The following is a 25,803-nucleotide window of genomic DNA, read 5'->3' on the forward strand; positions in this document are numbered from 1 at the left end:
GCTCCGCGAGCCCGTTAAAACACGGCCAACAACGGGCCAGCGACAGCAACCACCACCGCCGAGAGAAGGTAAAATGCCAGGAAAAATTATCTAGTAAATGTCATTCGATCGCCAGGTCCCCCGTTCGCAGGAAGCGAGTCCCTTGCCCCCCGCGGCGAGTTACAGCCCCAACGGCTCGTTTTACACTTTAAAGGTAACATTAATGTTTTTGTTCTAATGCGATAATATATAAACACCCGATCCCGTGCCTGGACAGCTTCTTAATTGCGTCTTTCAATTCAAATGGAAACTTTATCTGCGGGAGCTGTAATTTACTTGCAGCCATTATCTGTTCGCCAGGATCCTCTCCCACCCTTCCAAAATGCAGATGAAGGGAAGCTAACAGACAGCCCGCCCCTTTGGGTAATTGGTGCGCTAAGTGTTTATTTTAAGTGAGAATAATTTAGCTACAAATTTCCTCAAGGAATAACATCCTCCACACACTAAAAAGCAGACCAGGAGGCACAATCCGGAGCCCGCACACCGGGACGCGCCCGGCGCTGCCCGGCCGGGGCCGCTCGGCGGCTGCCGGGCGCCACCTACAGGCGCTGCCGCGGCGGGCGGCGGGCCGGGGGCGCGGCCGGGGCGGCCGCGGGGGTGGCGGCGCTGCGCGGGCCGGGCCGCGCCGAGGAGCCGGCGGCGGGAGTGCGGGGGGGCCGGGGCGGGCGGGGGCCGCGGCTGGCCGGGCAGGCGCCGCGGGCGGGCGCGAACTTCTCCGGGAGCCGGCGGGGCGGGACGGGCCCGCCGCGGCCACGCGCGCACCCACCGCAGGGCGGCCGGCGCGGCCCCGCCGCTCCCCCGGGCCGTCACCGCCCCCCGCGCGGCCCCGCGGGACGGCCCCGCACCTGCGGCCGGGCGCGGCTCCCGGCGGGCTCCCGCCGTGGGGCCCCGGGCCCGGTTCCGCCGCCGCTGCCGCCTCGGCGCCGCTGTTGTTGCACAAACGCGCGGCAGCGCTGCTCCCGAGATGTGCTAATTGGTACCTGGCTGGCAGGGCGCGGGGCCCCTGTCCGCTCCCCGGCACAAAGTAGGCTGCTAGGAAATTTGAAATTGCCTTTCAGCCTAAAGCTGCCTTACCTGAATGTCATAATTACAGTAATTATGTACATCCAAATTACATGCTAATTAAATTAGAATCAAATCGCTCTAAATCGAAATCAAATGAGGTAGCGAGAATTAATCAATGACAACATAAATAGAGAGCTTCCTTCAGGGATATTTATTGTACCGATCCGAGCAGGAGCCCGATCTGGGAGTCACCCGATTATTTACTTTCGGAGCGGGAATAATTTACTGCACGGCGTTACTTCCAAGCCATGGGTCCGGCGGGGCGGCAGAGCCGGAGCGCGGGCCGGGATCCCTTCTCCCGAGGCTCCCCGCCGGCCCTGCCCGCCCCGAGAGCCGCCCGCCGGGCTTGGCGGGGGCGGGAGCCGTGCCGGTCCCGTCCCAGCCCCAGCCCGAGCCCGCCGGGCCGCGCAGCAGGAGCGGCCCGGCAGAGCCGCCCTCCCGCCCGCCCCAGGGGAGCCGGCGGCCCGCGCTCCGGCGCCGGCCAGTCCCGGCCGCTGCGCTCCCCGCCAGGCTGTGGGAGCCGCCGCACGGCGCCGCGGCCCCCGCCGCCCAGCCCCGCACAGGGTTAACCCTATTCCGCGGCTTGTACGAAGATAAATAAATAAATAACTCTAGCTAGAGCTGTTCTTACCGCCATCCGCGAACCGACAGCACCTCCTGCCGGGCCCCGCCGGCTCTGCCGAACGCCCGCGCTCGGCCCGGGCCGGCGTGTCCCGCTTTACTCTGGGCCGGGCGGGGCCGGGCGCGCGCAGCCGCCCCGCTCCGCGGGCGGAGCCGTCGGGCCCGCCCGGGCACAGCGGCCAAACAGAGCCCCGACCCTGCCCCTTCTAACCCACCGGCGCTGCCCGCTGCACCCCTGCCAGGCCCCAGCGTGGCGAAGGCGGCCTGTCCGTCCCGCAGCCGGGGGCGCTGAGGGTCGCTCCCGTAGCGGTGAGGGGACACAAACCGGCCTAGGGAAGGTACCGAGAGCAGTGATCCCCTTCCTCTACAGCCGCACCAACCTTCCCCCGGTAGACTCACTGGTTTGTTTCAAAACTCTTCCACTCGTAGTCTTTGCTACATCCAAAATGTCATGATTCTTCTGCCAGTCTTTTCCCATGCGAAAAGGCAGGATGCACGTAGTACACAGTTTAACTACCTGGAGAGGAATGCAGAGCCCACAAAAAAGCCTAATGCTGTGGATATCGAGCGGTCCATCGTTCTTCAGGTGGGAGTCAGTTGCATTGTGGTTGGCAGATTCCCGTGCCAAACACAAAAGAACGAGAGAGCGCCCAAAGCAAAAGACAGTTCTTTGGAGCAGAGGCACTTCCAGTACTTACTGGTTATTCTTCCTATCTTTCGTGCTGCACTTAAAAACGGAAATGTTCTACCAGAGTATGCCTTTTCCTCTGTCACATAACTCCATCCTCTCTTACAAAGAAGGATAATAAATCCTTTGCAAGAGGTTTTGTTTAGATTGCCAAAACAGGCATTTTGGCAGTCTCCTCCTGTCCTTTCTACATCAGAGCTTCGACACACGCATCGATATGGGGGGGGGGTGACTCTATTGCAGGGGAGTCACCACTGCTGTGCATGCTCTTTAACTCCCAGCTACTTCAGCAAGAACGCCTGGAGCAACCTAATGCAACACACTGAAAAGGTGACATCCTTTAATGGTTCACCCTTTCAAACTCTTCACATGCACTTAGACGATAAGCCAGGTCACTTTCACCATGTATTATTATACTCTGTGCGATGCTGAAAATCTTCTGAGTGACCATTTTAAGAAGTAGAAGTGGCCTGGTAATAAAAGATAGTCCCATTTGTCCTGTGAGTGAGGAGGATAAGAAAGTTGCTGGAATACTGAGCACAGTGACTCCTTTTCACATGTCCACTAATGAACGTACTTCCATCTGCCATCCTAAAAGGGCAGAGAAACCTTTCCTTTGCAATAAAAACCCTGTGAAGTGTTGCCTTGTGCATTTGTACTGATTTCAGAACTCTGGAGAAGAAGGCAATTATTAATGGTTTTAAAGAATAAGGTATTTTATTATGGAAGTTCATCTTCATAGCAGTGTATGCAGAAAATGACAATCATTAAAAACACAGGAAGTTTGTTTCATGAAAACAAAAGGATGACTATTTACATTAACTTTCTACCACAAACAAGAAAATACCTGAAACAGTTGAGGCAGTAAATATTCTTTTCATGTCTTGAGAGATTATTGAACAAAAACTTGACATTGTACTGACACATACCAACAGGGGTTCAAGATGTTTAGATAGCCCTGACCAAGCTGTACACTGCGGGAGGCCAAAAAATGTTGGCTACACACTTATGTGAACTATGTCTCTCTGCTCTGTTGTTCTAACTCATGAAATTGATCTCTTACAGGGAACTTTAGGAAAAATGCTTCAGTATGAAAAAAACAAAACCCTCTACAAGACAATGCTTTGATATCTGAAGCAGTGATTTTATCCAGAACTATCTCAAACGTTTATTAGCAGTTAGCATATCTCAGGGCTCCTCCTGATTTACTCTCTGCTTCCCCTCACAGTTGTGTCTAAACAGAAATCACCATTGACAATCCAAGAGTATCACATACTGCTTTGAAATATTTTAAAACCCTAAAATCAGGTCTATGAATTACTGCATGTATAGAAGGTGTATTTGCCAATAAGTATATTTAGATAGTAAGAAAAATACCATAACATTTATACCTAATTTACAAATATTCCAACATGATAGAATTGATGGTGTTGGCTTTATGTAGGAAATGCTAGTTACAGAGGTTGGAAAATGAAAAGCAGTACGTAATTGAGCCCTTGTTAAAGGTATTCATCAAAACCCAGAGACATTCTTGTTTGCACCTGTCTTCTATACTATCTATTTTTTTTCCTCTCTCTGCTTCTGCTTCTACTGCGTCTGCTCCTTTCTCTGTGTTCCACTTTACTGCACTTGTCCCCATAGCCTTCTCTACATTTTTTCTTCTCTCTGTGTACATCTGTGCTGGGGCTTCTGGTTTCATTTCTCCGGTGCCGCTCTTCACCAGGGCTTTGACTTGGACTTCTTATGTGCCTTTGCCTGGAACTGCTATGACTTGTGCAAGGGCTTCTCCTGCTCCCCTCATTCATGCTTTGGTTTCTACTGTCCCTCTCCTTTCTTTCACTCTCTCTCGTGTTGGTGCTATGGTATCTGCTTTTGGACTTTCTTTCCTCCTCACAGGAGTTCCATTTGTTGTTCTCTGCAGAACTATCTTGCTTTAAAAGCCTGTACTTCTCCCTATCTTTGTCCTTGTTACCGTGACTACTGGAGAGATCTTCATAAAGTTTTTCCTTCCTCATCTTTGCCTTTCCTTCTGAATCACTGCTGCTGCTAGCCTCTGAAAACTTGTCTTTTTTTCTTTTCTTAGAATCTGTCTTCTTTTGTGCTGCTTTATCTCTGCTGTCAGTCTCGCTATCACTGCTGCTTACTGAAGTCTCACTGGAGGATGAGGAAGATGATCTCGTCTTATGTTTCTTGTGTTTACTTTTGCTTTTTTTCTTTTGCTTTTTCTTCTTTCTGTCTTTCTTTTTCTTTTTCTTCTCTAGACGATCCAACTTCCTTTTATTTTCAAAATAAAAGAGTAGCACAATCAATGTGTTAAGATATCCTAAATTACAAAGCTGTTTTCTTTTAAAATTCACCACTTCTGATGACCAACCCAAATGCACTCTTTTCCATATAAATATGTTGAATTCCTTTCCTCTTTTAGCGAAGTATTATTTTAAAACCTCCACTCTGACATTACCCATAGTAAGTAATCCACAGCTGCTCCCTTGAAACAAGAGTAATATGATTCTTTAATTCTTTAATTTTAATGTCAATTTTGGCCTTGTAACTATGAATAAACACATTCAGTAGTCTTTTTTTTTTTCCCCGTCTGGCTGCTCTGAAAACTTTAGAAAATCATTGCTGCTTTTGTTTGTGCATTTTAAAAAGAGATTTTGAAAATGAAAAAATGCAATTAGTATTCAGTTTCAATTAATAATGAAAACTGAGACTCCAAAGCCTATATCTCTGAGTTCTCCAGGAAAATAATACAGATATTTTCAGTTATCTCTTCTGCCACAACTAGAAGTTTACATTTTCTACATGTAAATACAATCCATCGTGCACATGCATTCACTGCTATTTTACTATTTTCACATAGTTTTTATTTTGTTTTTTGTGTTTATTCTAAAAAAAACCAGTGACTGAATAGTGAAACTGCTTTCAGTGTATTAAAAAAAATCCCTTCAGACTAGTAAAATCTAAAGGAGCCACATATTTACTAAACTTCAACTTTCAAAATATAAAGGATTATAAAAATTTCAACGTGTTGGGCCAGCAGAAGTTCAAACAAAATACCATTTTAAATGACTCAAACTACGTACACATTCCTTATTTAAAAGGAACATAAAATATGCCAACTATTTTCAAAGAAGTATTTATTACATATGTGAATACCATATGTACCTACTTATTTATGTACCTTAGCCATTCACCTTCCTCCACTCCTCCCACTCCTTGTATATATGACATCTTTTAACCTTAAAAGACCATTTTAACTGTATGCCTGTATGCAGTAGTAGGTAATTCTGATTTGAATAATTTTCAGGTTATTTCAAGATAACATTGCAAATTAACAGAGAAAAGAAAAACGCAAGTCATGTGACACACAAAATCTGTTGGATAAAAGCAAAGCATGGAAACCTCATTAACTCAGACCCTCAGGGGGCAGAGAGCTGCAAACCCTGACCCGAGCACAGGGTGGAGCTGGGCCAACCTTGGCCCTGAGGTGCAAGGTCACATTCAGTTCAACCACATGGCAGAAGATAAACTTTGTCAAATTGTAAACCATTAAAAAAGAACACAGAATTTTTAATCACAGAAGAAGACACTGTAAACAATGGAGTGCAGAATAATATTTTAAAATAGCAACTGACAGCATCTTCAATGAGCCAATTATTATTTCAGTGTATCAGTTAAATTGGAAATGAGTTCCAGTACAAAGACATCAAAATAAAACAAACAGATGAAAAAAAAAATCATGCTGCATAATGCTATTTGTGGCCAAGTGTATGTTAAACCAAGCTAATTTTTTTGGAACTGATAGTGCTGAATGGCACCAAAGAGCTACAGTGCCAATCATGGAGTCACAACTACAGGCGATACAGAACTTCTCCACTAGGTACCACACCTACCTTAAAAGTTTCTGTTTTTGTTTGGTTGACAGTGATTTTAAAAATTCAACTTCTGGATCATCATCTCCTTCACTTGCAACAAACTCCTAGAAGAATGCAATAAGACATTAAGTTATTATATATAAAAATAATATCTTCATTCCGATTTCTGTTTTAAAAGTGATGCCTCTATGTACCTTATTTTTGCACAGACACAAATACACTTTATTACTAAGTCAGCTTGAGACTCTTTTCAAAGAGCAGCATACCCACTACAGAGTGAAAAACCCTGACATTCTGTCTCAAAGCTGAGTAGGTGTTATAATGTGGGGGTTACACAACAAGAGTTATTAGTAACATATGAAAAAAGCCCTGCTAGGGAAAGAAACATTTCTAAAACAGTTAATAAAAATGAGCCAATTTTGGAGCCCACGGTTCCCCAGGATAAGTCACTCCGTTGTTATCATGCTTGGATGAATAGGCAAGATGCTAGTCCTGCTCGAACTCAGAGTAATTTAAGCAAATTACTTTTCTGTCTCGGTTTAGTCATTAGGAAAATGGGTATTAACACATCTACTTCACTGTTGTGTTATTAGTCTTTAAATGTTCATAAAGTGTTCTAGCAATGCAAAATACTGTAATCATATAATCTACATACAGTAGCGCAATCAGCAAAGCGTAACTACTTTGAAGACCCTGAATTCCTCAAATTATGTGCATCTGGTACACTACAGTTCTTCAGAGTGATGGTTTTAATTTTAGTCACATTCAGAAGGGAAAAGAGGAAATGAAGATTAAAAACCTTTTCCGAAGAAACCCCTGCACACCTAGCATAAAGCAAACATACTGGTATCACCATGATTCACTTAACAGTGCCCATATGCTACATTTTTGGGCTACGTAGCTTTTTTAAAGGCAAAGGTAGGAGACACAATGAATTGCTGATTTAATGAAGAGCTCAATACCAGCTTGTAGTCATCCCCTCTTTACTAGTGGTCTGACTATCCTGCCATATGAACAAAGGTTATTTCAAGGAGTGTATATTAATTTTTCACTTTACATTTTTGTTAAATCACCTCAATTAGAAATACACTTTGTGCAGACTAAGTAAAGGTAATTGAACATTTTCACTCCCAGAAATAATAACTGAAACAATAGCGAATCAAGTAAAAAAAAAAACTCCTTCAGATATAGCATTCCTGGCAGTAATTATTTGTGCATATGGCCTCAAACTTCATCCAAAAGCTAGCACTGCATCAGAAGGATGCAGCAAAACCCCTAACCACACCTTCAAGAAAAATTCAATTTCTATTCACCCACAGCAGGGATTTAATTTATTATATGTGCTTTTAAAAGAAGTAATTTATGATTCACCGTTCTGACAGAAACAAAGCTGGAAAACTGTAAGTTTATGGACATTTTTCTACTGGTATAGCTATTCAGCTTTACTATGGATATGCATATTTGAAAACGTTAAGTAACAATTCACAAGCAATCACATTTAGATTTATAGACATTTTCAGCTTACTGGTAAAAAGGTATTACCTGTGATGGATCATTTGCGGTCAAGTTTCTCCCCAGTACATTTTGTTTCAGTGCAAACCCACTGTTTCTCATCTCCGCTATTAGCTCCGAGGGGTGCATTGATGGCCCTGTTCACAAAAATCACAGTTTGAATGTATCATTTATATCTCTCTACCTTTTTTGGACTCCACAGTAGGAATTCAGTTGAAGCTTTGTTAAGTAAAATCACAGCTGAATCAAGTCAATAATCTTCTGCTGAGCAAATAATCAGATATGATTTTCTAAAACAGCAGTCTGAAGATTCAGAATGGAAAATAATTGCATTTTTCTTTAAGTACAAGGGAATTCTCTTATGTAACTTTGTCATGTTGAAAACAATATATTTAGGTAAGTCTAGTAATATATTTTTATTATAGTAAAAAAGCCCAGGAAACCTAAATAGAGCGCATTAAGTAAGACTTTTAGCTGCCTCCTTTCCCTTAAAACAATGGGAAAATGCACTTCTAATATGTCACTAGTAACACATTTTTCATAATGACACAAATATTTGAACTTCAATGTAAGAAGTAACATCAGATACATAGTATACTTCTGGAATATAAATACATGAAAAAAAAAAAATCTATGTCCTTACTTATTCTAGGGACTGCCAAATATGCTGAGTCTCTAGACTGTTACCTCCTCAGAGAGTTCTGTTTTTATTAGCTTAAAAACTATGCTATATATTCCATTGGAGTAGGTGTTTGGGATTAAGCACATGCTTGCTTTCTTTGCAAACATCTAACAACTAGTACAATACAGGATATATTATGTATCATTCAGACTTGACTGCATAATTTATAAACCATGTAACTCACTCTTAATGCTTTAATTGAATCCCCATGATCACCAAAACTTCATGTACTTGTCTGATAAGGTACTTTTTCTTCACCCTAAACATTCCCTCTTGTTGGGTCACTTTCAGTAAATTTCCTTCCCAGTTCCTTGCTAACCTGACTGTCAATGAACCAGCACTCCTGTGTAACATAAATCTATATTAGAAGGAATGTATAAGAGAGCATGGAGCACATGATTACTATCACTGCAGTAAAATATTGTAAATTATAAGATTAACTAGTCTTATGAAACATACTGATCCTGTTTTGTGGTTTTAAGAGTTTTTTAGTTGTGGAGATTGACAAAACTCTTAGATTTTTAACACAGACAAGTATGGAGAGTAAAGGGAGATTTTCACTATGGAATATATAGGGAAAGTAATACAGCACTTTCTCAAAAAATGTCAACCTCTTAGTTTTCCCATATAATACATCACCTTGCAGAAACGAGCAGGCCTACAAGTAAAGCAGGAAGGAAGAAAACAAAACTTTGAAAATGGTTTAAGGAGCCCTTGCATTACTTTTTTTTTGCACAAGTTCTTTATTTTGTCAGGCAAAAGAATTTTTTAATGAGGTACCTTTAGTCTTTCCTTGAGTTTACATTTTTATAAGTAAGGGGTTATTCCCCATTCCCCCATATACTTTACCAAAAGTGCTTTTTCTTTTTACTGGTTACAGTGTAATTGTAAACTGACAATTAATTAATGTATATTGGCTCCAGTGTCTACATCTTCGTGTATTTCAAATTTAAAACCTTGCTCCGCTTGCCCAAATCTACTCTGGCTGGAACAGAAACCAATATTAGACAGACACCTAAACACAGATTTTGGTACCAGAAGATGCCTTGATTTGAAAAGTTCACATAAACCAGCCATAGACTTCAGTCAAATACCTTTTATGAGGAAGCCAAATGGAGACAAAGCATAAAGTCATGAAAGAAGATTTCACCATACCAAAGAGACACTTTAACAGCTGAAGGCTGGAATACCCCTATTATTCAAAGTCAGTAAGAGCCACTGCCTAATGAAGTAACTTAACTAACTCCTTAGGTATTCCCCTTCAGTGTCTCAGCATTTTACACATTTTGATGTGTTTCTGATACTTAATTATTCTTATTACTGTGATTAGATAAATAGAGAAATACACCTTGTCCAAATTTATAGAGGTTTGCAAAAGAACTAAGACAGAAGCCCTAACCTTGTGTTTCCATACAAGGATTATGGACAGAATTGAGACCAGAGAGGCCTGAAGGCATATCAGCCTTCAAAATCACATTCCAAAATTAGTTTCTAGACAAAAACCTTTCTAGCATTCTTTGTGCATAACACTGGAAAGAGGTAAGCAAAATAACTTCCTCTTTTACACAAAAAGTTTATAATGAATGCCCAACACTATTGATTTCTGTGCATTTGTGCCCAGTGGATGTCAGTTGTGCTGTAGCACACGGATCCATAGAAGTGAACAAGAGACCTGCCAGAGTGGCTGCCCAAGCTGGGATCCAACATACTTTGGAGTTAGCTTCCATGTACTCTTTAGAGGTGAAACCAGCACTAGGTTTAAAAACCAAAAACACAGGTAAGCTTAGAAGGAAAGTAAGCCAGGATAAAAATAAATTTATTTGACTTCTGTTTCCTTGTATATTAATGATGTCAAAGAGACACTCATAGCTCCACCTACAATATTTTAGTTGCAACGCAGTATTACCATGACAAGGACAGTTGCCAAACTGCCATTATTCCTGTTTTGTGGATGTATACAAGCTACATGCAATGCACCTACAGAAACTCGAACTGAAGTGGTTTATGAAATAAATTATTCCTGTTTTGGTCTCCCTCACAGTTGTGAGGGCAACAGTAACTTAGGTTCAGCCTAGCTTGTGAGAAGACGCAAGAATCTCCATTAAACTTTCCTAAGTACATTATTTCTACTGTAACTAAAGGTTTTAGAAAACACTAGGAAATGAAATTCAGAAAATAAACCAACCCCATAAGTGGAAGCAGAGTCAAAATACAGTCCTATTTCACAACCCTTCTGTGTGCAGACTCCAGCCAGGCATGACACAGGCAGCTGTCTACAACGTTGATTATGGAGGACACCTCTTGCACCATGGCATATTTGCAGTTTTAAAAACATTAACATTTTTGAGAGGATGACAGAGGTGAACTTGCTCACACTTTTTTTTTAACAGCTAATGCTGCTGAGCTTCTCAGAAGTGCTGCTGCCCAATGACAGCAAGACAGCTGTAGGGACACTAGAGAGAAAACAATCTCTGATCTGGGAAGTCTAAAGAGACTGTTTTCTACCTGGTTACAAGTCCAGGCTGAGAAGTTCAATTAAGACATTATATTTGACAATGGCTGCACAGTTTAATAGCAAACTTCTATTACTATCTACTTTCTGCAACATGAGAATGAAGAACATGTTTATTCTCATAATTAAATTCCTTTGCATGGAATCAAAGGAACCTAATGCTTGGTGACTTTCTTTTCCCATCCATACCTCAACGGATCACTTTTGATTTATATTTTAATGATGTTGATAAGCAGACCTGATTTTCTTTGAAATCTTTGACAGATTGAGGTCTCCCAGGATTCCTGGGCAGAACTATTTTATGTGCCAGCCTTGAGCCTTGTAACATACTTCTTTTTGGGATGCTTGTTCACAGAGTCTTAAAAGGTGTAGATGCCTATATCTGTGAGCAAACAATCACATTCCCATTTCTACACTATAAAATTAAATAGGGGATTTCCCCTGGCTAACAAGACAGATAAAAACTGTAAAAGAACTCCAAAACACTGAACCTCACTTAACAAAGGTTTGAAAACCTCAGAAGTGTCCTTGCCTTCCCTATTAAGCAGTTAAAGTCTAAACCTCAAAGCCACCAGTATACTGGCTGGCAGAGGACCTCTTCCTTTGTTTGGTGTGAATTGATTCCTGCTTGTTGGAGATGTGACTGTGCCCAGTGTGAGGAAACCTGGCTTGCCTGGTAACCCAAAGAGGTAAATCTTTTCAGCCTGTCTCTGGCTTATGACTACATTTACGTCATCACCCTTCAAGATTGTCAGACAAAACCGTACTAGGAGTATCTGATAGCCCTATGTAACAATTAAGTCATCAGCTGTAAAACAGACAGTAAAACTGAGCTGAGAGGCTCTCAGTTGGGTAAAATCTTTGGCTATGATGATAGCTACTTATTCTTGAACAGCACCCATCAACTTGCAAAGAATTGCTCCTACGCCACCAATGGCCTCATATACGCATTCCTTATGGGCTTGAGACAACCTGTGAAGAAGCTACCTTAGTGATCTCATGCAGGTGAAATCATCTAGAGATGATACTGTGCCATGAGCTGGCAGAACCTTAGATATAGGAACCCTGTAAAAATAGCTGATTGCTACAACTTCTGACAACTAGTCTCTCAGCATTCTTTCATCAGCAAACTAAAAATAAGTTCAAAGTTACAATCTGTTTCTTATTCTTTCTGAAACAAGTCAAATACAGTACCTTGCTATTTTTGAACATGACTGTCAAGCTTATTTTCTGAAATTTGCATTTTGATAGGAAAAAAAAGAGAAAAAAAAATCTTTAAAACTTTTCCAGATAACACTTGGTTAAAACTAATACATTTATCTGCTTAAAAAAATGCATGGTCTTGGAAAAGCTTTTTGCCATATAGTGTAATTAACTGCTTGTGAATATGATATTTATTTTTAAGCCTTAGGACAAATGACAACTTGTTACATTTTGTACAGTTACAGGTACTTAAAATTATATTAAGAGCTTGCACAAAAAAGGCTCCATAGTTGAAGACCTACCAAAGGATTTTTAAAATATTTTTTCATTGCTATTATAATTCTCAAGAAACAGTGTTGCCAAGCAAATAGGTTAGAGTTTCTTCTTGCTTCTTACTTCCCACAGAAGTTCTTGCTGCATTAATTCTCTCTGTTATCTTCTGCTTAAGATACTATTTAAGGGTAAAATTCAGATAGCTTAGTTGACTCAAAGAGCTGGGGCACAAAATCTAGAAAAATCAAACCATTCACTGAAGTGTGAAAAGAAGGACTTGAGTCTTCACAAAGTACAACCCAAGTGCAACCTTAGTTCGACAGCTGTTGGTGCAACCTTATAATACTTGTATAATTAAATAAACAGAAGAGATGTAAATAATTTTTTTTCTCAGGCCTATATGAGCATCAATTACAGTGGATTGCAGAAGGCTATTGTATTAGAATTTCTATAGCATACTGTAAATTTGCCTGTTTTTAGAACGAAGATCACTCCAATTTCTCATCACACAACTGAGATCAATTTAACAGAATCAGTTCTGCTTCTACTAAGCAACCAGGAGGGGAATAGAATTCAGGATTTCAATTACTTAAGAGCCTACCTTACAGCAAGCACTCCCACCCTGCATTACTACCTCCCTCCTGTCCCAGAAGCAAGAGAAACCTATAGCTGTGATTAGTTTTCTATTCTGTCTGTACTTCCCTTGAAGCTACAAATGCAGAGTGTATGTAACACCATGTTGTTGCCAGAAGTCTCCTCTAAGAGGCACAGGCACAGGCCTGTCCTTAGGAGAGCAATGCCAGCTCTAACACACTATCCAGCAGGCCTCCCTTAGAGTGTGTAAAGCACATTTTTCAAATTATCCAATATGAGGAAACAGTATGCTAAAATGTCTTTTCATAACAACTGTGATTAAATACCACTTTTTCTGCTACACTTTCCATGGTAGTAAGGACAGACCATAATGGTATGATTGCCAGTATCACCAAAAATAGAAGTTTTACTTCCATCTACTCATGATGCATAGTATTGACAGTATTTGCCCAATTTATTGATAAAAACTTCCACTACTGTCACCAGTGCAGATGAGCAAACTGAATTATTCTTTGCAATCAACTAAGTTTTAAATGGATTTTTATTGTGGAATATATAAGGAAAACAGTAATATTGTAACCATTATTCCCACCCGTGGAAGGGGAAATTACAGTAAGTTGTACTTACACAGTAGCTGCAGCTATGGGACTATATGACGTTTAAAATCCTTTCCAACCCAGGCCATTCTATGTATTGTCATGAAATTAAATAGAAAGCTCTATGCAAAGATTACTGGAAAAGGTAGTAGATTCTTCATGGTGTCTTTTTAATTACAACTACTTACTTTTATTATGTGACTAACATAATGTCTGTTCTAGAACAAGCAGCAGTCACAAGTATTGAGGCCATGTTGCTGAGAACACAGCTGCGATGGGCAGGACACATCTCCAGGATGAAGGACCACCGCCTCCCTGAGATCCTGCTCTATGGTGAACTTGCTGCTGCAAGAGAGGAGCCCCGAAGAGGAGATACAAGGACTCCCTGAAACAACATCTCAGCCTTGGCCATATTGACCACCATGACTGGTCTACTCTGGCCTCCAATTGGGAGACCTGGAGACACACCATCTATAACGCTGCTGATGCCTTTGAGAAAGCACGCAGGATCACCCTTGAGGAGAAAAGACAACGCAGAAAGAATCATGCCTTGCAGAATATACCATCTAAGGAGTCTTTCTGCTGTGCCTTTTGCAACCGGACGTACCTGTCTCATATTGGCCTTTTTAGCCACCAACGCGCTTGCAACAAACGTGGGTAGAGCCCTTCCCAAATCTTCGTTAGTGAAGCCCAGCCATGATGGCGATGATGATGACTTACTTTTATTTTAACTAATGCTCATTTTGTGTATCATCAAAACAGAATATTTAGAATAGGGCTTCTCTAGAGCTTCCCCTTCCTGAGAATGTGTTCTGGCATGGGACATCCTTTAGCTTACAGATGTGATCATTTTAATCTAAAATTATCACCATCATCACACCATCAGATTTCTCCTGACTTGGTAATAGAGAGACAATTTACATGAACATAAATGTAAACCAAGCACACTTGTGTACCTGCTGTCAATTAGCCAGGATACATCACACTTGGTATACTCCACAGGACCATGTTTAAAAGTTAATTTATGAATCACGGACAAAATACTCTCAAGGCTTCCCCTTTATTACTACATATTTTTTGTTAACAAAGTAGGCCTAAAGCATGTTGTCTTCATCTTTTTTAATATGTAGCTTGGACCACATGAGGCCATAACTCTTCCAAACTGAAATTTTATTTTATACATAACAGTGATTCTAAAGCCATGCTTTGCTGTGAAAAGTAAATAAAAAAATACGCAGGGAGTTCACAAACACCTCTTTCACATTAACTAGGTTTTAGAAAACCATTCTGCTGGTGGGTTTTAGTCTAGCACATAACCATATGAAGGATGAATACACTGAATTGAGAATGCTGCCTCTCTGGGTGGTAGCAAAGACATAACATATCACACAATGCTTTTCAGGTTTTGCTTTAGAAGAAAAACTAACTTTAAAATTAGCATAGACAGTTTTGTCAATGCATCCATACACTTTTTTGTTCTGTGCACAGAGTTTCATATGGTAATTTTTATATGGCTTAAAAGGAAATTGAACAAAAAATGAAAAAAAATTACAGAATGAGCTTAATCACGCTGCATAGTCTGTGAACTTTTATTGTGGTTGTGATAGAGATAAGAGTAGACACTTATTTTATATAAAGGATAAAGAACTATTATCAAAACTATGTGATCATGACACAGAGTAAATTTATGCTGCCTCCACTACTTCAGAATTGATCATCTTTTACTGATAATTTTTCTATCTATTTCAGAGATGACTGCATTTAGACCATTATTACACTTCAAAGCAACTGCTGCAGTGGGCATTGACTGAAATCAATGACTAAAACCTCTAACTTTTAATTAACTCTTCTTCAGAGGGCCTGCAGTTTAACTGTATTTAACACTTTAGTACAGAATTTCAGCGTAATTTGCCATGCTTTTGTCATATAGTATTTCAGAGAAACTTGAGTTTCCTTTTTACTTTTTTGGAATAGTAAAAACCATTTAACATTATCAAACTGCTATAGGAATCCATATTTATTGCTTAAATGCTAAGCACAAGACTTCTAATAGAAATCTGTATTTTATGCATTCACACCAAATACTGAGGCTTCTGAAGCATAAATGGAGGATTATTCTAAAATGTGACAGTTCTTAAACTATGTGAAGATTTAGTTAAGGTTCCTACTGTTAACAATCAAAGGTCTCAGCTGCAGATCGTGAAGGAAGGTTTCACACACTGTATGTTTCTACAGATGACCATTTATACAAATATTCACTGTTAACATATTCAAATAGCTTTGGTTTGTTATTATAGATTCAAGAGAACATTTAAATAAATTCCTGCATTCTCAATACAGTGCAGACCTTTATCTGTTGGGAAACAAAAACCATGTTTGTCACCAGAAAACTGCAGTGAGATGTAGACATAATGTAACATAGACCTAGATTTCCTTTTTTGCTGTCTCCGTGTGACTGATAATCTAAATCGTCACTAAGGAAAGGTATCTTACCCAAAAGCTAAAGATTAGCTGAACACACTAAGTGATAGATGGATGGAAACCACAACCACTATTAGTTTAGGGGTACTCAGGTGATGAAAAGAGAGAACACAAACTGTAGGAGCTGCTAATGGGTCTTTGGAAGGGGGCACCTGCATAGATATACCTGCAGTTTCTTTATCCTGGTAGACCATAAGACACTAGATACACATACATGTTGCTCCACTACAGTTTTACCATTGTGTGCCTGAATTTTCCACAAAGTGCTAAGCACTTTACAGTACTTTCTTCTCAGTAATTCCACTGCACGGATCACATGTGAGCTCTAAACCATTCTAGTCAGCTCTAAGACATTCAAAGCAGTCCATAGCAGAGAAGGATGCCCAGCACTCACCAGGCTCAGCTTTCATAGGCCAAGAGCACAAGAACAGTTTTTAATGTTACCATCCCACTTTTAACTATGCTATTCATACAATTATTTCTGTGCTGGTTTAAGAGTTAACCAGCAGGGGAAATGAACTCAACTCAAAGGAGAGATTATAAGTCAGAATAACAATTTACTAAAATAATACAGTAAGTACAATCATACAAACAAACAATTGGTCTTAACCCACAAAACCCAAATGTATAACCCAGTACCCTGGGGCATGAACAACGTGGTGTTCCTTGGGCCCCGCTTGAGTCCAAAGTAAAGGGAGAGGGGAAGAACCTGCTGGTGGGAGAGCTGTTGCAGTCTAGTCAAAAGTGGTGATTGGAGTCCAGTATAGGGTGGTGATCCAAGTCTGTTTGAGAGCGATGAGCCGCAGTCCTTCTCTGGATCCCACAGAGTGGTTCAAAATGTTCCAAGACTCCAAGATTATATATCCTGCAGTTCAGGCAGGAATGCTCAGCACTTCCCTCAGGGCGGGGAGTTCCACAAAGGGTGTGAGGACAGGAGCATCCTCCTATCTCACAGGCCTCTTAACACCTAGTTTATAGCCTGAGGAGTCAGGCTCTATGGGCAGAGGGTGTAAATGGTTCATTGATAACAGTTTCTGGGAAATGGCATGGAAGGCTATAGAATACACAGTTTTGGGTTACACCCATACCCTGATGAACTGGTCTCAGTTGTCCTAACTAGGACAATTTCCCCATTTGAGACACCAGCCTTACTTCCTACTTCATAAGAAAGTATAAGAGTCATAGTGGGTTCTTTGTTCTAAAAAATATTTATTATATAAGAAGAGTTATAAGCATTCAAGCTCTCATAGCTTTTTAGTAATCCCACCCCCCACACACCTGCCTAAACCATCATTGAACAAGACATTGCTTGCAGGCAAGAAGAGGGGAAAAAAAAAAGGTATTCAGTTTGTCCTAACTTTACCTGACCAAGAAAGTTGAAGGAAATTTTGAAGTAAAATAATAGTATTACTTCAAAACATTTTGCACAGAACACGTAATAACCTCTGTTCTAATCAAGTCAAAGGCTTTTCAGAATTCACAAAAAAAGCACTGAAAACCACAAAAACAACAGATGCTGCTGGTTAACGATAAAAATGGATTGTACAAACAGGCAAGCTTTGAGATGCTAGTGATCTGGGGTTTTTTGCTGGTTTGTATTACATATTGCATACGTGCATATATACACAGTGGCATATAAAGTCAGAAGCACAATGGATATTTTCATCTTGTCTGAACTTTGAAAGTTAGGATTTTATCAGTAAAACACCCTGTAAATCAGTTTAGCCCAAAAAAGCATTTTGATTGCCTAATTTAGCTTTGTAAAGGAGAAGTAAATCTTCTAAGTTGGTCTCTGTAAGCCTCACAGCTGGAACATCCTAACACTACTTTGCAGTTTCCAGTGATCAAAGTAAGTTACTTTATATCTAAAATGAAGAATTTCATAATGGAAATAATGCAACACCGGGGGGTGCAGTTATCATGAAATAATTACACTCCTGGGAGATTACAGACAAGGCTGTACCCCAGGGGTGTGATTATCCCATGATAACCACATCCACTGAAATTGCCTTATTGCAAAAATAATCTCTAGTCACTGGTGAGATATTATTCAATAGGTGCTTTTTTTAATGGTAAGATTATTATTTTTTTTGTATGAATTACTACTAGATTAGTAAAATGGTCCCAGAAGCAAAATAACCAAGCCACCATGCTTAAGTTAAGGCACCGATTGTAATTATTTTTGTTTGCTGGAGCACTGCAATGTATGTCAGATCTTGAAAGACAGCAATATACAGTTCTGTGCCACAGAGATGCTTTGCCCTGCAGCAGTTCCACCAGAGGAAACTGAAGTCTGTGACCGGTCTTTGCACATGAGATATTCAACACTGAATCCAAAACAGCAATTGCCAATCAGTTTTATGTGCCAAGAGGAAGATTACAACGTAGTCTTCTCACAAGATTCAAAGAAAACTATCCTTCTGCTGAAATGAATCACAGCTTACAGAATTTATGGGAAAGAAAAAGCCTATATTGGTTATGGTGTGGGAAAAAAATAAAAATCTATCTAGTCAATCAATTTCCTTAAAGGGAAAGAGAAGAAGAACTATAGATAAAGCAACTACATCAGACATAGGAGTTTCATTTATTTGTACTCAAACAAACTCTGACGCCGAAAAAATAATCCAAGTCCAAATAAGACATTTTGTTTTGCTCTTCTGAAGCAGGAAAAAATTAGAACAAAACACAAGCTGAACTTGTATCAAGGTCTGATAGAAGTCTCTGACAGGGAAGCCAGACCATTTCTTAAAACCTATTTCTGCAGAAATTAGTGATGTCCTTAGAATATCAGGATCCAGCACCATGAGACCAAGTCTTCCCAAGCACTGATTGCTTAGAGATTCGTTACCAGCCAGGATGCTTTGTTGTACACAGACCAGAGTCTTCCAACACTGTGCTGATGCATGGTGTGCTCTAACAAGGGAGAGTATTTTTGAAGTTTGAAGAATTCTAACCTAAATTTAGGTAGTGTAACTACCACGCACTGCCTAAAAAAATTATTCTGTTCAATTTGCATGAAAAGGATGCAAGAACAACTTCTATTAGGATGAAAAGAGCATAAATCAGAAGCAATGAAGTGCTGCCAAGTAAATAACTTTAGAGCAATAGAGCTTTATCCACTGACTTTATAAAAAATTTCAAAGATTTTCTCTTAAAAAACAAAGTTTCAGTGATTTATAATGTAAATTTGGTTCTTCTAATACAATTAATTTCACAAACTAATTGGAATCCTTATATATTGACTACGGTACTGAAATTTTATTCTGGTTTCACTTTTATTCCTCATTATATCTGTATTTCTCAGCTGTACCCTTTCATTCATGAGACAATATTTATATTTCAATTTCCTGAAAAACAAGCTAGAAACAAGCTTCCAGTTACCTCCTAAATATAGAAATACTTCCTGACTTTTGAAAGTGCTCTAATAATTTAGCACAACATTTTTCAACTCTTTGAGAGCTCATTGCAAATGTATTCTTACACATTTAGCTATTAAAAAGCCCAGTCAAATAAGTTTAATACACATATCTGCTTTAAACTGCAAGAACCACTTGCTATCCTTGAAATCCCTATTCATTGCTCTGTTTAGAGGCATGTGTTTTCCTCTACATTTTAGAAACCAACAGACAGCTTCAGGAAAATTGTACTAACTTTATCTGACCTTAGAAGCCAAGTAGTTTTGTACTTTTTTTTTTTTCTGGTGCTGACAATCACAATAAATGAAAAACTGTTGACATGCTTTTTACCAGTTTTCTAAGTATGAGGAGACACACTTGTGACACATGGAGGGAGGTGCCAGTGGGAAGCAATTCACATGCAATTCAACTTGCTTCAAGTGCAAGGAGTTTTTTAAACCTCATCAGCAGTTCACAAAACACAGAACACAGGTTCCATAAAAGGATGATTTCATAAAAAGTCTCTGTCCTTTACAAAGTACTATTTTCTAGAGTTCCAGTCAGTCTAAGGAACAGGCAAAAGACATTTTTGCAGTAGTATAAAATAATAAAAAATAATCAGTAATTTAGTCTAGAGACAAAGAAGCAGCTTAGCAGTGCATGCAATGATTGATAAAGAGAAGCAGGAAGAAGCAGAGCTTGAGGAGATGTGTTTGCATAGAGGAACAGATGAAGGTTCTTGGAGGTGGAAATAGATGCAGCAGAGCTCACTGCAGATCTGCAGCACTGTAACAACCAAGGAGAATACTCAGCAATGCAAAGACAATTACTTACTCCCATCCCAGCCAACACATGGGATGGTGTCAGGCTTTAGATTAAAAATCCCACTTTTTTGTTTTTAAATGTGTGACATAAGCTTTAACATGCCACATGGATGAATTATGAGTCTTAAAAAAAGCAGTGAATTCAAGAACTAATGTTCTCATGTAACTGTAGTGCTTCATTCACACACATAGAATTTCCAGAAGTCAAAGGAGTGTAACTTAACTTGCTATTAAATCAGATGAAGTTTTAGAAGTTGATGAAAGGATTGTATTACTGAGGTTACAAAAAGCAGAAAACCTTTCCTCTGATGATGTAATTAATATTACCACCTTTTCAAAGCCTTGTATTTGCTATTAAATCAATTTTAAATTGTTTTGAACTTTACCTACAGAGTTTTTACATAGTCTCCCTGAAAGAAAGAGAAAGTAGCAGTATCATTACAGCTGACTATTCAAACCCAAGAACAGTGTCTCACAAATTATATATACAAATCCTGATCTGTCGCCCACCCCTATTCCCTGAAATCCTTCCTCAGCCTACAATCAGCATAGCACACCACCTTCTAAGTTCCAGAGTTGAAAATGAGAGGGCAGTGGTGCAGTGTGAGAACATCTAAGTAGTTTTACATCACTTTCCTTCATGCAAAATTCATCATACATGCAAAATCCTCTCTTCAGGCTTAGAAAGACAGTTTAAAAAGCAATCTGGAGGACATCTTTCCAACCGGGAAACACCCACAGCAGTCAAACGTTGCCTACACCTACATAGTTAGCTCATAAGGTTTGAAAGAAGCAGTTCTTCTTCTACTGGCACTGCAATGTGTCTGTATTACACTGTGCTGAATAATAAGGAGTCCACATTCAGGTTTGTGCAAGCGTGTACAAATACCTTCTGCTTTTTCAACCAAACACTCCTAAAATTTACACGTCATTTGAACTGGGGGGGGTGGGAGTGAGTTCTGTAGCACAGAAGGATATCTGACATGCAAGAGCTACAATGCTCTAAGCACAATTTTTTCTAAGGCAAGAAAATGATTTAATATTATAACCTATTGAATAGAAAGGCTGAGCAAGTCAACTACAGGATGAGTAATGTGATGGCATAATCACCAGACAATGCCTAAAAGAAGAGTAAGAAACACCATTTCCTTTAACTCAAGTCTTCCAGGCTCCATCTCAAAGAAACTATATATCTAAGTGACCTAATTCTGAAAACCAAGATTGTTTGTAGCCTAAATACTACATAAAATTGTTATAACCTCAACAAAGATAGAAGAAAACCTGATGCTATCAAGTGTGCCACTGTAATGGTATCCCTGCAAAATTCAAGATACAACACATGGCTTTAAAGCAACAGTACAGCAATGCTAAAGACTCTCCCATGCTACCTAATGTTTCTTTAACGTGCCACAATTTTAAGAATTGGGTCAACTCACAGAAAACGAAGTACTGTAGGCAAAAAAAAACAAACCTCAATTTGAATGCTCATATCCACTTCTTTAGACCTAATCTAACACTAAATGATGTGTGACTTCAAGTAACAGGAAAACTAATAGAAGAAAAAAATTGTAGTTCAAGAAGCAACAAGAAGCCAGCTGAAAGGAAACCAGGTGTTTGGAAATCCACTTACAGAAGCACAACTACATAAAAAAATCCCATAAACCTCTCCTTTTACCAAGTGATTAATAAAGATATAGTGATATATTCCAGCTTTTTCATGCAGTTTGCTTGAATTTGAACTGAGACAGTCTGACAATCCATTCATTTTTTTTGGTGACAAAAATTTTGCCATTCTGATATAAAAAGTCTCATTGCAGCTTCTCAATTTTTGCCACGGACAGGATCAAAGCAACAGTCATTATGGAGTCTTTTTAAATGTGTTATTAATCTAAAAATTAGGTCCCTGCAATTTGAAATAATTAACTCAAAATTGTGGATCCTACATTCGGAATTAACTGTTTTCCCCATTTCATCAACTCTTTGAAATATAAAATTATACCTCCTAAAATTAAACGTGATGAGTTCCCCCCAAGTGTCTAAGCAGCACATTTAAAAGACATTCACTGCCTACCTGAACCATCACTGGAGACTGAACTCGCATTAATTCCAGAAAGGCCAAATAAGGGACATTCTCGATCAGTGTTTATATGACCCCACTTGTGGCACTTGATACACCTCACATTCCGCACCTAAAGGGAAAAAAACAGTTGACACAATTTAGCTAAAAATACAACCTAAAATTTACAGAAATATCTGCATTATTAGGCATAAGAGAAGCTTTTAAACTCACTGAGAAACAGACGACAAAATTAAGAGAGTCCATGTGAATGTTCTGCAGTTACATAACATTTGAAACATACTCAAGACATCCACAGAGTGAAATTTATGTAACTTGCCTGGATACCAAATGGCTGATCTCTGATATTCATATCATCCTTAGCATATCTGTTACACAAACACAAAAGAAAACAAATACTCAATTCACTGTTATTTAAAAAAAAAAAAACATACACAAAACTAATTTTTGTTGTTAAGTTTATGTCCATTTCAGAGATATAATTCTTGTAAATATTGTTTTTAATGTATTTTCAAATACGGATGTAAAAGTCAAAAAAAACCCAAAGCTGAGCAAGGAAATAGTTCCAGGTTTGCAGGTTTTACTAATTAAACGTCAGGACATGAAAAGATCACACAAGTGACCTGTTCAAAAACAAAATAGAGAAAAAAAAAAGAAAAAGAGGAAAAGGATATAAAAGGTAAGTAAGAAGAAAAAAAAACTTATTCAGATAAAATCCAGAAATCTTACTTTTCTCGAGGGGCAACTTTTTGCCATTCGAATTTGTATTCAGTTTCTCCTTCTTGCTATAAAACAGAAAACATGGTAAGTTTAATTTTTTTTTAGAATATGTTTTAAGTAAGTGGGAAGAAAACTTAAAGAAATGATTTAATGACATACCTCTTTTGTTTCCTCTTTGAATTTTCAGAAATCATGCAAAGAAAAGAAATGATATGTTAATTATGTATGTAAAATACAGGTGGTGTCTAAGCTGAAGACAAAACATTTTATGGTTTATACTTATCAATAGTGCAAATACTCAGAAAGCAGCTTTATTTAAATAGAGTGCACTTAAAATAATCAGTCTCTAGTATACAATTATAAATCCTCTAAACCCAGAATCATCTTCTAAAATTATACTGATTTGTCATACAAGTAAAAAATTTTAAATATATTTTTCCAAGAGTAGTAACAATACTTAAAATATTTTTTAAAAGTTTAGCAGGTACTTAGCAACTTCTGTTTATGACAGTACTACACAGGCATGGTCAGATCCCCCAGAGACAGGTCAGGCAGCCCTTTTGACTAGAGAATCTCAGTATTTATTACTTATATAACTTCTGCAAATTAAATTTTTGCGCCGCTATTTCCTAAGTTTGACAAGTAACAAACTGAATTATGGGCACAACTTTTAAACAAAAGCAACCTGCTATTTCTACAAAGCAGAGTAGGCCAAAATACAGTTTTGTGTTGTCCAAGTCATTGCCTTGGTAAGGCCTAGTCCTCCCCATCTTTATAGCTTTATAATTGGCTAAAGAAACACCCTTGGTCAAGGACAGAATTTATGCTTTTTCCTGGAAGGATATTTTATCTGTTTTTCCCCTTCACACTGAACCACTGCTTAAAAAAACCTCAACCATTCTCTTTGAAAGAAATTAAAGAAGTGTGAGATCAAAATTATTACATACTACATATATGTCCACATATTCCCACAGGAAGAACTAAAATAATAATACCTCCTAGCATTACCTCACCATGAACATGTTATTTTAAAATAAAAACCATTGTGCTTATTTCTTCAGAAGGTTTTTAGTTTCGCAGTACTGTCTGCTCAGAATCAGGAAACCACAGTACCTTTCTTTGCTCCAGGTGGGGCTTCATACATGAAATTAAGACCATTCTTCACACGCTCATCACCCATAAGCAACCTAAATAAAAAGGGCAGAGCCTGAGGTGTTACACACAAAACAGTCACACCCATATCATTTACTAAAACAAAAAGAAACATGCAGTATGAAATTGTTGTAACTGGCATTTTTTCATTTCTTAATGTAAGTAACAAAAGCTGAGTATCAAGAGACCAGACCTGAGAGACCAGTCAATCTTTTTGCATGCTCCATAGTGTACCAAAAATCATACATTTCAATCACAACTGAAACATAACCCTGTGTCCACAGAATTAAGAACACAGATTTCTATGTGATATAAATGTATAACTATACAAGGTTTTCTGCTGTTCTGTGCAACATATTTTGCAACTAATTAGAAGACAAATGCAGGCCACTTTAAAGAAGTTCCTGTGACCTCTGCTTTATAAGTCACTATCCTCTCCTCCTACTACTGTCAACAGGAGTTCAAATTGCTCACAGTAAAATGGCCTTCACTACCATGAAAACAAGAAACAGCAGGAAGAAGTCTGTGATCTTATGCCAGTTCTCACCTATTATCATAGGATTCCTGTTCTTTCAAATACTGTTGCATTAATTCTTCTTGTTTCTTCTTATCATATGATATCTTCTGTTCCGCCATCCATACCTAATTAAAACAATTAGGTTTCCATTTTAAACAAATACAAAAACTATCGAAAAATACATTAATGTATAAAAACTCAACTGGCGTAATCTATACTTAACAAGAGAAGACTACCATTCTAATCACATAAAATACATTATTTTAATCCAGTATTGCAACTCCCCACAAGCAGTAATTTTGAGAAACTGCAACTCCCAACAACGTTTACAAACTGAAAAGACAGGAGAAAATTTGGTAACTCAAAGAGAAAAGTCAGCTCAGAAAACACCCTGAGCATGTCACTGTTTCCCCTGGAGTGTCACTCCCTCGCCGAAGTCCCCCAGACTCCAAACCCCAGGTTCTCTCGAAAGTCCAGGACACAGTTCTGGAGAGGAGAGACCTGTTGGTTAGGTGTGAAATACGGACGAAACACGGGCACAATCGTGACAGGTGGTTTTCTGTACGGTGTACGGTGCCTATTTATCCTGAGGATCAGGTGTTGAAAAGCTGGAGCCAGGAAAACGCGACAGTCCTACACACTTGTGGACACGAAAACTCGAAGTTTCAAGTATTTCCTATTTTCCCTGCTCCCTCCTTTCTCTTTGCCCCAGCCCCGGTCCCATCCCAGGACGCCGACGAGCCTCGCTCGTGCCGCTGCGGTGCCGGGAGCCCGTCACCCCCTCCTCACCTTTTTGATGTTGGACTTGGAGGCGGGGTGAAAATCCTTCTTGCACATGAAGTTGGCGAACGACTTCCCCATGGCGGCGGCGGGCAGGGAGCGAGGGAGCCACCAGCTCCCTCACGGACACAGGGAGGGGAGCACGGACAGGGCTTGGAATGCTCCGGGGCCGCCTCGGCCGGGCCTTCCGGGTC

At 39.5% G+C, this 25,803-nt stretch overlaps 1 protein-coding gene across 1 annotated transcript; it reads right to left on the minus strand.

The window, feature by feature from the left end:
• Window positions 1–3,104: 3,104 nt before the first annotated feature.
• CIR1 (corepressor interacting with RBPJ, CIR1) lies at window positions 3,105–25,792 on the minus strand. Its single transcript, XM_027733518.2, has 10 exons — window positions 25,619–25,792; window positions 24,860–24,954; window positions 24,274–24,347; window positions 23,320–23,333; window positions 23,170–23,225; window positions 22,760–22,808; window positions 22,435–22,552; window positions 7,834–7,940; window positions 6,310–6,395; window positions 3,105–4,687 (listed from the first exon to the last, which is right to left on the minus strand). The coding sequence occupies exons 1-10, from the start codon at window positions 25,688–25,690 to the stop codon at window positions 3,967–3,969; spliced, it is 1,392 nt and encodes a 463-aa protein (XP_027589319.1). The 5' UTR covers window positions 25,691–25,792; the 3' UTR covers window positions 3,105–3,966.
• Between the last annotated feature and the right edge of the window lie 11 nt (window positions 25,793–25,803).

The sequence above is a fragment of the Pipra filicauda genome, unplaced genomic scaffold (assembly GCF_003945595.2).
Source record: "Pipra filicauda isolate LSUMZ 115617 unplaced genomic scaffold, ASM394559v2 scaffold5_size6683894_pilon, whole genome shotgun sequence".
In the NCBI taxonomy this organism is placed as follows: domain Eukaryota; kingdom Metazoa; phylum Chordata; class Aves; order Passeriformes; family Pipridae; genus Pipra; species Pipra filicauda.

Coding starts and splice junctions, on each gene's coding strand:
- CIR1 (XM_027733518.2), bottom strand. CDS start 25,690: ATGGGGAAGTCGTTCGCCAACTTCATGTGCAAGAAGGATTTTCACCCC. Junction 24,348..24,859: donor CAGGAATCCTATGATAATAG/GTGAGAACTGGC, acceptor CTTTTTATTTAG/GTTGCTTATGGGTGATGAGC. Junction 4,688..6,309: donor CAAAAACAGAAACTTTTAAG/GTAGGTGTGGTA, acceptor TGAAAATAAAAG/GAAGTTGGATCGTCTAGAGA.